Source organism: Drosophila navojoa, chromosome 2 (genome assembly GCF_054131105.1).
Source record: "Drosophila navojoa isolate 15081-1374.11 chromosome 2, UAZ_NAV_1.0, whole genome shotgun sequence".
NCBI classification, from domain to species: Eukaryota; Metazoa; Arthropoda; class Insecta; order Diptera; family Drosophilidae; genus Drosophila; species Drosophila navojoa.
In genome coordinates this window covers 14,047,973-14,061,171 of record NC_142890.1, presented here as the reverse complement: position 1 = coordinate 14,061,171, position 13,199 = coordinate 14,047,973, and the positions used below count along the sequence as shown (strand labels likewise).

General features: G+C 37.3%; 2 protein-coding genes and 1 long non-coding RNA gene across 5 annotated transcripts; 2 read left to right on the top strand and 1 right to left on the bottom strand.

Moving 5' to 3' along the window:
• Positions 1-386: 386 nt before the first annotated feature.
• On the bottom strand, positions 387-7,949 carry Tsp96F (Tetraspanin 96F). Its single transcript, XM_018113340.3, has 5 exons — positions 7,538-7,949; positions 3,740-3,934; positions 3,375-3,554; positions 3,104-3,319; positions 387-2,657 (listed from the first exon to the last, which is right to left on the bottom strand). Exons 1-5 carry the CDS (start codon positions 7,601-7,603, stop codon positions 2,508-2,510), a joined length of 807 nt encoding a protein of 268 aa, XP_017968829.1. The 5' UTR covers positions 7,604-7,949; the 3' UTR covers positions 387-2,507.
• Positions 3,466-3,828, top strand: LOC149092167 (uncharacterized). The gene is made up of 2 exons (XR_016197638.1): positions 3,466-3,585; positions 3,662-3,828. It is a non-coding gene; the product is annotated as an uncharacterized LOC149092167 (long non-coding RNA).
• A 257-nt stretch (positions 7,950-8,206) lies between the features above and the next one.
• SppL (signal peptide peptidase-like protein) lies at positions 8,207-13,044 on the top strand. Of its 3 annotated transcripts, none has more exons than XM_089265329.1 (7): positions 8,207-8,498; positions 10,805-11,347; positions 11,603-11,746; positions 11,807-11,998; positions 12,076-12,529; positions 12,595-12,715; positions 12,774-13,044. In XM_089265329.1, the coding sequence occupies exons 2-7, from the start codon at positions 11,041-11,043 to the stop codon at positions 12,840-12,842; spliced, it is 1,287 nt and encodes a 428-aa protein (XP_089121455.1). In that variant the 5' UTR covers positions 8,207-8,498; positions 10,805-11,040; the 3' UTR covers positions 12,843-13,044. The 3 variants fall into 3 exon arrangements, with proteins under 3 accessions (XP_089121455.1, XP_017968828.1, XP_017968824.1); XM_018113339.3 differs by having other exon boundaries at positions 10,794-11,347; positions 11,621-11,746; XM_018113335.3 differs by having other exon boundaries at positions 10,794-11,347.
• Positions 13,045-13,199: the final 155 nt, after the last annotated feature.

Genomic DNA, 13,199 nt, shown 5'->3' with positions numbered 1-13,199 from the left:
TGGCTCTATTCGCTTTTGTTTTCGGTTGAGAACCTTGCTTGGGCCTGTTCCTTGCCTAGTCAACTTACCCAGGATCTTGACCAAATGTATCCCAACCGATTATGGAAACTGGAAGTACGGAATTCAGGTTTTGTTAAATAGATGTTTATTTATTTATGAATTTTCTCCGAGTGTATTATTTCATGTAATGGATTCGGCATTTATGCATTCGACTGGGAATATCTATAAATTATACAAGAGATTGTGTTTGAGTGAGTGTATCTTATCATAACGTTTTTCAGAAAATGTTTCTATTTTTTTTATAATTTAATTGCGGTTGTTGAGCATCTATGTTTCAGAATATATATTTATATTGCTTCATGTGCTGAGTTTTCTTTATTCTTTCCTTTTTCTTTGTATTTTGACTTACAGCAAATTGAAATTTGGGATCAACCAGATGAAATATGTTTATATTAACTACTTTCTTAACTTGCATGATCTTCATTTGGTTATACGAGTGTGTAATGAATATATATGCATTTCATATGCCAGCATTAGAATTAGAATTGTTTGTTGAAATATATTTTGATAGTTTGATTAATGCATTAACTTTTATGTATTTTGATGTATTGATTTTGATTTTAATGATTTATGATCCGTGAATCGGATTCATATGAAGGTTTTATGACACTCATGTTTGTTAAATATGAAGTTTGTTCTTGAATGTTTAATTAAATTTTTATATATATTTGTTTTTTTTTTTTTTGTCATATATATATATGTATATCTATAGATGATTCGCTACATTTCCAACTTTTTTTGTTTTTGTTTGTTGAATTTGTTAAACATGTTTATTATTTGTGAAATGGTTTACTTAGACTACATTTTAAAATTTAACTCCTTTTGCACGAACATTTTTACTTCACTAAATCAAAAATTGGATTAACTACTATAAAATGTAAATAAATCTTTTGCTTTTTGATGTGTAAATTTAAATATATATATTTATTTATTTGTATTTGTTTACGTTACTTGTAAAGTAATATAAATGTAATATAATTTTGTCATTGGGTTGGTTGTAGATTTGATTAACTTGAACGTTGCGAAGGGTACAAAGTATGACGCTCATTACCATTAACTAACAACAAAATTCATTTAACAACAATAAAAATACAAAATTCGTTTTCGCTTTTCGCTTTTATGAGAAATGAAAAAGACATGGTACAAAATATATATACATATGTATGTGTAAATATATATGTATTGGATGTATGTATGAGTTGTCGAGTTTTAATATAAATATAAATTCATTACGTACTTCCATTAATGGTTGTTTAGGTTACATAGTAATTGTACTTGAATAAATTAAATAATAAATAATTTATAAATATGTTGATTCGAAAAATATTTAGTGTGAGAAGTGTGACAGTTTTATTTCGAATGTATTCAATAAATGGCAGGGTATTTTACAGAGAGCTGTTAGCTAACAGCATGTTTATTAACAGTGCTTGAACGAAAGCAGCGCTTTAAATGGCAGCTAATGTTATGTAGTCAACAGTGCGCTGTTACTTAACACTCGATGTCAAAACAAATTTTGTTTTGGTAAATACATAAAATATTTGGCATTTCATTTTGCGAAGCTCAACGAATTTCGTCTAATATTTAACTATTCCTTTTAGCACATGATTTCACACAAGAGAAATGATAAGAATTTTTTGGGTTTGGATCTTTGGATGGCAACGCCGAATCAGAACTTATTGGGGCATTTACGTAAACGTTCTCACTTTTGGAATGCTCCTTCGCTTGATTCTTCCTAAATTGTGCGTACACTAATTGGCATACGATTGAAAAGTGTGTGTTTTCTAACAAAATTTATGATTGCATTTAAACTTCCATCTTTTTGGCAAATCAATTTTTACTTTTGTGCTTAAATAGCTAATGTACGATTTGAATATAGTATGCTTGTGTCGTACTATATATATTTTTTTTTCGGTTTCTAAACATTATGCTTTCTTTAATTTGAAACTTTTGCCTTATGCGGTTAGACTATCCTAATATTAAGGAATTTACTGATGTTGTGTATTGATTTAAGTTAAGTTTTCTATTTTGTTTGCTATTGTAAAATGAGATTTGTTTTCCGTTTGTTTTCAATGTAGAAATATTTTAGAAAAGTTGCTGCGTATCAAGTTCATATAAAGTTCATTCAATTTCCTTGACTCTTTGTCATCTTCAAATCGTCCACAATTGCTCAGTTTGTTGCTTATTAAAGTACTACAAAAGTGTTTGTTTTAAAGTATTTGCATGGGCTGACAGCCTCTAAAAACCTAGCCAGCTACAGCCTTTGCCCACAGCTATTGCAAAATACAATCTGTTTGCTGTTTGCCGTTTGCTATTTGCTGTCAGTGCTAAATGCATTTCTGTCGCACCAATTGTTGTTGTGATTAGTAACGCCTATGCTTCAGCAGTTCACATTTGGTTTGTTAGTACTTCTCATCGTCTGTTATTTCCCTATGGGAATTCAGTAATTCTCAGGCCTTGTAGTGCTGATTCCTCATCGCACAGCACAGGCTCAGGGCGAAGGTCAACGAGAGCAGCTCCAGCAGAATGACAGCCGCAGTAATAGCAAAGATTGTGACCCAGTTTTCATAGATAATTTCAATCAGCTTATCAACGCAGCCCTGTAAAGAGAGAAAAACAAAACAGTTAGAATTTATCTATAATTCTTCAGTTATTTTTCCAGTCATAGAATTCAAATGTTTATTGTTTGTTTATTATGCGATTGCCGCCATAGGAGAAGTTTCTCCTCAAGAAGTTTCAATGCGTGCGGAATATCAATAATAATTAACGCATTTTGAGTGTCTTTGTGTCACGCATAGAATTTTTATTAACCCAAGCGTGGAAAAACAATCAATTAACTTAAAGGATTATTAATTTTTATGATCAAACGATTGACGGTGTTTAAAAATAGCAGATAGTCGTCAAAGGTCAAAGAATTTGTGATCATAGAGAAACGTTGGCAACTCAATATTTATAGCTAAAATGGCATTTAGTATAAGGCTAACTAATTTTCTTTTACATAAGAACTTACTGCTTCAATCTTTTATAACAATATCTTCAGTCTTACCTGCTGATAAATGTACGTGTTTAACGGCCCGCCGAATTTCAAATTGCGCCACTTATCGCACTCGTTGTCCTTGATATCCTCTTTGCAACATGATTCTGGTATATTGTAGAGCACATTCATGGAGGATACGGCTATATCGACGATATTCGTGCGATCCACATTATTGAAACGACTCGTGGCCCAGTCACCAGGTCCATCGGCTCCGCAGCATTTCAACTATAAAGAGATTTTCGTTTAGCGAATCGCTTCGCCTTCAAATGATTCTATTTACATTCTTTTGTAGCGTATCAAAGGTGACGGTGCGTGAGCTCATGCTAGACTGTCCATACTCCTCCTGCACAGATGACTTGACCGCCGCACGAACCATGTCATCCAGCTTGTTTCTGTTGTGGAACGCCCAGGCACCGGCTGCTATTTGTGCGACCATCACAATGAGTATCACACAGAAGAACTGCAAGGAAGCCGTTGATTAATTAATGGGCGTAAGTAAACAAACTGCAGTCAAAATCATTTAACGAATTGCGGTTTCCATGCGCCTTGTGGGCGATGGCAATGCAGACAGCGTGGGCCAAGCACGTGTGGGCCGAGTGATACTTTGCATTTCGTAATTGGATTCTGCAGCTGGGCAACACTCACCGAAACAAGCATACATTGCGACTCGCGACAGACACCCAAACAGCCAAAGAATGCGCCCAGAGTAATAAGTATGCCAATGGCCAGGAAGACATAGAGTGCTATATGATAGTGATTATACGATTGTGTCATCGATAGCATGAACGTGGGATCCGTTAGCATCCATAGTGAGGTGAGCACAATGGTCAAGCCGATTAGCTGAAAAAGAATAACAGAAATGAATAAAACTGAATATCTTAAATAGGTCAGGCATTCATCTGTTCATATTTGGTGAAGTAACGTCATGTGTTCTTTACTCAATCTCAATCGTAACGCTAACAGCGAAATGCTTCAATGACGCAATGCTAATGTGTGTGTGTATGTGTGTGTTTGCGACACGCCCCACTAGAGAGGGCGGCAATTAAAGCGGGCAGCAAGAGTCGTGCCAAGAATGCGAACGTATTCCCCGGAACATTGTCTATCCGCCGATGGGCATTATGAAACATGGTTCGTTCGTAACTCATGATTTCCGCAGTCGGGCCGGGTAGACTTTGGAAATGTTTCCAGCATTTCATGTCGTTATATTCTTGTGTTTATTTGTTTTAATGTGTTTACGTTTTCACGAAATCAAGAGCCACATATTATATTCTTTTTGTTTTGCCGTTGTTGTTGCCAAGACATTGAACCAATCGGCCATGCGAATGCGAATTCATAGCCTTATCTCGGGGCTGGGGGATTATCAGGCACGGGACGAGAAATATGCCAGTTTATATTGGCATCTGTCCACACATATTCATTTTATATACAATACTCAAAGCAGATTATATTCTTAATAAGCAGCAACAATTATATGTTAATTAATTTATACAGTTTTTCACTCACTTATCGCAATTAGCATTATACGAGATGCTCAGTAACATTTTAACACTCAACATGCCTATTAGACTTACAGTTTATTGTAATGTAAGACAATAAATTACTATTAGTTTTAAATATCAAACAAAATATGCACTTAACATCAATCAATGTTGCATTCCTATGGAAATTGGATATGTTTGAAATTTATATCAAATACATGGTATTATAATATAATTTCTAGCATACATGCCGATATACACAATCATTTCAGTACTTACTACAATACTAATCTCATTTACTTTAGCTGGAATTGCAGCAAGTGTTTTATTTAATCAACAAGCTTGCTTTTGTATAATACATAGTATACTCAACGCTACTCGGTCAATAAATAATGTAAATCGGTAATTTGAATATAAAATTTTGCCTTTTTAATATATATCAAATTATTCTCTGCTGACCTTGGCCCACTTCTTTGCACAAGCTACAATTGCAATGCTGCAATTAGTCTACTAATACTTGTGACCACAAATACCGCAACAAAAAATAAACCAAAGAACTCTATATAAAGAGCTCAAAAAGACTCGAAGTCTTTGTGAAACAATTGACAAAGTTGATGTTCTTGACAAATTAGCCGATCAATGTTTATATGATAGAAATTTATTATTATTTATGATTTTCCTAACTATAGTGAAGAGCTTTATTTATTTTGATTTCAAGCCCTTATGCAAAATATACCACTCCAACCACAAAATGTACCGAATTTGACATAAAAGCAAAATACAAATCCTAAAAATAGCCTAAGCTTTATTTAAATGCGGGTGGTCTTTCACTTGCGCTCTTCAGCACGCTGGCGAATTGAATGAATACAGAGTGTAAGTGAGAAAGAGAGTGAGATAGAGATATGCGCGAAGTAATAAGAAAAACGGAATCGTTGAAAAAAAAAAGGTCAAAGCAAAGTGCATTCTGCTGCCCGTTTGTATGAATGAATCGGAATACAGGAACAAAACGCAAAGCGCTAAAATACAAATGTTGCGAATGGCAGAAAATTGGTTACATGTGTGTTATTTAAGTACATGGTGCATATAAAACAGACACGTTGTCGCGTGCAGATGAAATGTAGGCCAAATGTTTAATAAAAGTACCAACTCCTTGCATGACCTACATCACTGTGGACGTAGTAAATAAACATGAAAGCGGAATCGTAAAAGAAAAATGTCCTCGGCACATTCGCCTTATGCAACTTTGATCGTTTAATTTTTATTTGTCGTTCATGATGCAAGCGTATATAGTATGAATAATTGTGTGAAAAATAGCACAATGAATTATGAACAAAATGAAGGAGGGAAGGAGGAGAGCAAAATTAATTGGTCGGCATGCGAGAGACGTCAGCAATGTCCACCAGCCAAGCAGGCAGGCAGGCCGAGCGCTTCTAACTGAATGACGGCATCTGTGGCGGTTAGTCGATCTGACCGATCTGTCTGCTCGTCGGACAGTATCAATGGAACGTCAGAGCATCAGCGTCAGCTAAAGTCGTGCCGCTTGATCACGAAGCCCCGCAGCGGCGATGCTGATGGAAATGGAAATGTTATGGAAAACTATGTCACAGTGTTGCTAATATTCACGAACAAATTGCAACTAACTGAAAGTATTGAATACCTCTTCATTTTCGACTATCTGATTGTATCATTATATTAAATCATCATATTGATCATAATTAAAAATAGTTAAAGCATTTTAGGTTAGTAACAAAATGATTTAACAATAAAATATAGGGGAAACAAACTTTAAAAATAAACGTAAATATAAGAAACATATACACATTTGAATTTATTCATACTTAAACATTAAAGAACAAAGCGATTTTATATAGTATTTTAATTATTATTTTCAAATGACCATATGCATACACATACATATCTGTATCACAGTTCATAAATAATTTGCACCACTGTGATCAACAACAAGAATCTCCCACCTCCTCCCCCAACAAGAGGAAAAAATCAACATCCACACAGAATGAAAGCTGAATGTTGTTTTTGGTTTGTTCGAAAATAGATTTGACTAATAAATACTATAGGGAAAAATCGAAAAAGCAACAAGAAAATAACAACTAAATTTTTTTTGAAACAAAATTGAAAAATACAATTTTACTCAAGAAACACAAACAACGTAAAACAAATAAGAACTTAAATGATGAATCAATGTGGAAATAGTAAATTGCGTAAAACTAAAAAGAAATACACTTTTACACACACATACACACAATTCGTTGAACCCTTTCAGTGAGAAGGAACTGCAAAAATAAGAGAGCGTGGGCTTGTGGGGAGTGGCGCACCCAAAAGGCGCCAAATGTAGGTCCTGCCCCTACAAATATGTGTCTGTATATGTGTGTGCGAGTAAATAGATACATACACACGGGCGTTAAAGCAATGAATGAGCCGTTGCTTCACTTTTGTTGTAGATAAGAAAATGAAAAGAACGAAGGTGTAGCAAGAAGCAACGCTCAAAACTAACAACAACAAGGCACGCATACTCGTATAAAAATAAAAAACCAACAGGAAAAGGCCAACAAGAAAACAAGACAAACGGCATATCTCAATGTGTGGGAGCAGCACAAATGAGGGGGGAAATCGAAGAGCACGATGCTTTCGCTGCTTGTCTGCCTGCCTATTTGTGCTTCGCGTGTGTATGTGTGAGTGGGTGTCGTATACTCTCCCACCCACAACGGAACTTCTATTGTTTATTGGAGTAGGGAGTGAGCAGCAGCAGCAGCAGCAGCAGCAGCAGCAGCAGTTGAGAGCGTGCGCGCGAGCACAGGCTAAGGCATAGGGAACGCGCACACATACACTTTCAAACGCGCCATCTATATCTCTATTCGTGTGTTCCAGTTGCTGTTTGTATTAGTGAGCTGTCTGATTCTGTGTTGTTACTGTTACGGTTGTTGTTGTCTGCTTGCATACCTACCCAAAATAAGATGTTTATAAGGACCATCAAGTATTTAACACATGAACAGCAGCCGTTTAGACCCATTTTATGGTGTTTAATTAACTTTTTCGCACAGTTTTCGTTTAGTAAGACGGCTTTCTTGACACCGTGGGCTTCCTGCCGTTTTAAACTCAAGCTGCTTTGCTTTAGCCTCTTGCAGCCTTTAATGCACTTTTTTTATTCGCTGCAGTTGCACACTTTTAAAATTAATTTCTTTATGGTTGTTTTTTCGTTAATTAATTAAAATAACACTTTTTTCTTAAATCACTATTAATCGTTTTATTTCCGTTAAACGCGTTGCATTTAACAATAATTTAAATTTTATTTGTACATCGAAGCATCAGCGGCGCTCTCTCAATCACGTCTGACTCAGTGTGGCCGCGTTTCAAATGGTCTTTAATCAACTTATCGCTTGAATACTAAAATCCCAATCGATTACAAACCAAGTTAAGCGTTTTGCAACACTGGTTAAAATATAGCTCATTATTGAAAATTCCAAATAAAATATGATTTTATACTAAACATGATACTTGTGAATCCTATTGATCTTATTAACTCATTGTAAATTAAATGTAAGATATATCGATAAATACAAACAAACGATTGAACAATTTTTATTATCGATACGTAAATATCGTCAATGAACTGCAAACATTTATGGCTTCGCGGTGTTGGGCCACACTTGTAGTTCGTTGTTTTTCCATCAGAAAAAACAGTAAAGGAGTGCAAAGAAAAATAATAAAATAATGTATTATTATTAATAAACTATTGAATAACCAGTGAAAAGTGCATTAGCTGCAACTAATTCACAAAAAAAATCAAAATGTGTGTACTAAGCATGTAGCAGCTGTGGCTTTTCACTGAACAAGAAGAAAATCGGTACAAAAGGAAAACAAAATACACAGCCAAACACGAATGTAAATGTGAATCGCAGGGCAAAGTAAGCACTGACAATCCCCCAAGCAGGCGCTACTCACACAACCGCCCCCACTAGTCCAATTGTGCCCCACTAATAGTGTACAAAACTTTGAGGTGCAATGAAATCGAAACAGGCTGCTGCTGCTTGCGTCTAAGTTTTAGTAATTAAAGACCAGCCCCCCTGCCACACCTCCGCTCTGTCCTTGCTTAACACACACATAGCCAAACAGTTAGTGAGTGAATGTGTGAGTGTTTGTATGGTTGTAATTTTGTTACGCAGTGGAGCGGTGCGGCGGCCGTTCAAGTGGAGTCTAAACATTTTGTATACAAGAAAAAAATTAAAGCTTTGCCTGCGCTTTAAGTTTGGTTGTTGTTGTTACGGTATTTGATGTTGTGTACATAAAATTTCACAAGTGTTGCATTTGATTCCAGTTGCGGGCCGCTGAGTGTTGTTATTGTTTAGTGTGTGCGTGTGAGTGAGCGCATGCATATGTGTGTGTGTTGCTTGGCAAACTTACGATTGAATCAAAGCAAAAAGCTAAAAAGCAAAATTCAGCAACTTGCACACAACTTAACAGATACATACATACATATGTGAAAATAACCAAACACATACATACATAGAAACCCGCATTTGCACATCTATACAGCCCTCATACAAAAATGTAAATTTAATTTGAAATAAATTTGTTGTTTTTACATATAAATATATTAATTTTGTGTAAATTAAATAGCATTATTTAAAGAGCTCCCAATAACAAAAAAGATTGTTCCTAATCGTATGGCCTAGACTATGAAGACTGTGTATGTAGATATTTGGCTAGGTTTGAGCGTGATTTCTCATAGACAAGCTTCACTTTCACCTTCCGTATAAGTAGTTTGCTTAGAGTAGCGGTCAGAGCTGACCAAATACTTTGTACTTTAGGTAACAATTAAACACATGTTACATTCGAAAGTGAACTTGTGTATGTCTTTATTTGATGTACATACATACATATGTACGGAAATGGGAATAGTTTCTCAATTTGACTTAATTAATTAAGACGGTTTTCGTCTGGACTGTCGTCGCATAATATAATTCCAATTAGCCCCCTTCTGTCCCATCAGAAGATGACATCTAATTGTCTGATAATCTGCCTGTCCCGTTCCCTTACTCGCTTCAACAATTTCAACAAGCGTGCAACGTGTGGGAACTGTTAAATTGTTGCATTGAAAAGGGGGACACACACACACACACATTCCGATATTTCAATCATTTGCATGCTCCCTCACACACACATACACACACTCAGACAACATGTTACACTTTGCATTTCGAACAAAGCATATTATTTAGTCCGCACAACGGCAACCCGCTTCAACATAACAACAACAACAAATGACGACTAGCTAGGAAGTTGTTGGCAACTGTTTCGCTTTTGTCTTGTGCTTCATTTCTCTATTAACGAATCGCTCTATTATCATTAACAGCGGGCTGCTGCCAACATTAACAGTAACATTGCATTAACATAGCACGAGTGCAACGACCATTTGAAGAACAGCCTCCGATGCTCGACTACGTTATACCCTGTCTTACAATTGTTTGTGAGGATGTATCATTTCATATAGTTTAGATTTCATACATAAAAGAATGAAACTATTTCTAAGAGTATCACAAATTAAAATACACTTAAATATGTATACCTTATGATCTTAATAACTTAGATGGGTATTTAAAGAATAGTCCGGGAGCGTGTGTAAATACACCATAGAATATGCTGCAACAATAACATTTGACTACCACCACAACAGCGACGACAACAACAACAACAATAACAACGACAACGTCAAGTGGGCAAAGCATAGCAGAAACTGGGTAATACTTTTATAATTTATTCCAGCGACTTTTGATGGCCTTCTTCTTTGTGCTTAGGCCCGTTTTTATTTTCACACACCGGCAACAGTTGTTCGTTAGCTCTATTCCGCTTTTGTGGTAGGGTGTATGAAGTTAGCCCGCATGAAAGTTAACCTTTCCGCTGATTTTTCGACTTTAAAGGTCTTCTGAGCGCTAAACGGGTACTCAGCGAAAATCATATAATTTATCATTGTTTGTTTCTTAATCGGGAATGTGTATGTGTGTGTGTGTGTGTGTGAAGCAACTTTTCTGCGATTGCAGCTGTTTAAAGTTACTTAAAACACAAAGACAAATAGACTAAAGTAAATAAGGATATTATAACAGTGGACAGACATACACACACACAGCAGCAGCAGCAGCAAGTCTTCTACAGACATGCTCCGTCAACATATCCCAATTTTAATAAGCCAAATCAAATTCCAGTTTCATTGCAGCCAGCGGCCCGCAGAGACAACAACGTAGCAGCAGAAGCAGCAGCAGCAGCAACGGCAGCGACAGAGGTTACAGATAAGCAGTGGCAGCTGCGTGCGCTGATAACAATTCATAGTGAAGACTGATACTGCACCCAAACCTGATTCCGATTTCGACTCCGACACCGACACAGCGAACGCATAGTCTCCTGCGTAGCGGCAGCGGCAGCGGCCATCTTTCCGCTTATCATTGACCGAGCATGTCGCACGGCAGCGCCGGCGCGCAAACTGGTGGTGGCGGCGTTGGTGGCGGCAGTGTCGGCGGCGGTGCAGCAGCAGCGGCCGCAGCAGCAGCAGCTGGCTCTGAATATCGTGAACTACATTGGACTGTGTCGAGCGTGATGGACTCGTCGCGTGTGTCCACCTGCCTAATATCGATGCTGCTAATTGTCTACGGCAGCTTTCGCAGTCTCAACATTGAGCAGGAGGCACGGGAGCGCGAGGCGAAGAAACGCAACGAGTCTATGACGAATCTGCTAACAGGCGAGCAGGTCGAGAAGGAGCCAAGTAAGCATGAACTTAATACACACATTATACAAGCTATCAGCCGTATTTATTTACGGAACCATTGATTCTTAGACGTTTTCTTCATTTATGTTTATTTGCTTTCGACGCGTAAATAAATAACTCATTAACTCCAAATGTTTTGGTCATAATGTAAACAACTCGTATAAGCACCCGGAAATATTTCGATTCAGGCTTAAGCTTTTGCGTATCATATGCTATTATTACTAATTGACTTGCAATATCAAAAATTAATAGACTCGAATTTTGATGTAGCGGACAAGTTCGCCACGCTCGATACAATGCATGCACTGTGCCTGCCACTGGGTGCTTCCATATCGCTGCTCATCATGTTCTTCTTCTTTGATTCGATGCAGTTGCTGTTCGCCGTCTGCACTGCCAGTAAGTAGAGCATAGTATGCATAATCTGTTTAACTGCTCGCATTAACTATTTATTCACAGTTATTGCCACTGTGGCGCTGGCCTTCCTGCTGTTGCCCATGTGCCAATACATTATACGGCCCTGCACCGATGGCAAGCGCTTCTCCTTTGGGATCTGTGGACGTTTTACGGCAGCGGAGCTATTCAGCTTCACGCTCTCAGTCTCCATTGTGTGCGTTTGGGTGCTAACTGGGCACTGGCTGTTAATGGATGGTACGACAAATTAAACTACGCAATATGTCACTTTATTTATATCGTTACTTTTTATGTATCCAATGGATCCATTTTAGCCATGGGCATGGGTCTCTGTGTTGCCTTCATTGCGTTCGTGCGGCTGCCAAGCTTGAAGGTGTCGACGCTGCTGCTGACTGGTCTACTGATATACGACGTGTTTTGGGTGTTTCTTTCATCGTACATATTCAGCACAAACGTGATGGTCAAGGTGGCCACACGACCCGCCGAGAATCCCGTTGGCATTGTGGCGCGCAAATTGAATTTGGGCGGCATTGTGCGGGACACACCGAAACTGAATTTGCCGGGCAAACTGGTTTTCCCCAGCATACACAATACAGGACACTTCTCGATGCTCGGCCTAGGCGACGTTGTTATGCCCGGACTATTGCTATGCTTTGTGCTACGATATGATGCCTATAAAAAATCACAGGGCTTCACGTCGGATCCAACGCTGTCGCCGCCAAAGGGTGTTGGTTCTAAGTTGACATACTTTCATTGTTCCTTATTGGGGTAAGTTGTGCGAATGGATTGCTTATAGTTTATGGTCTTTCAATTCGTTACTATCGTATTTATAGCTATTTTTTGGGTCTGCTAACGGCTACGGTTAGCTCGGAGGTGTTCAAGGCCGCACAGCCTGCCTTACTTTATTTGGTACCCTTCACGTTATTACCATTGCTACTAATGGCTTATTTGAAGGTAAATGAACTCCTCCCTAAACTCAAGAAATAATTTTAATATTATAATGACTCCTTAGGGTGATTTACGACGGATGTGGAGTGAACCGTTTATTGCGCATCAACCATCAAAACAATTGGAAGTCTGAGTGTATTCTATCTTTAAACAGAATTAAAAACAAAACGAAAAAAGGGAAGAAAGAGAAAAACACAATACACCTACTATGAATTCTCTCTTGATAAAATACGTATTCTTTAATTATACGTATCAAAATTTTTTAAGTTAGGTAATTCTAATTTAGTGAAGTAACAGCAAAACCGAATAATAAATCTATGTAGTTTTAATATAAATGACAACGACTTCTGAAAGCCCCAAAAATATGCATGTATGATTTAATGTAAAATGTCATTTTGCTACACAACGCTACTATTGAAACAGTTTTATGCTAAACGTTGTATTGATCTTGATGCAAATGAAAGATTCCGAAGCCCTTCTATATCATACA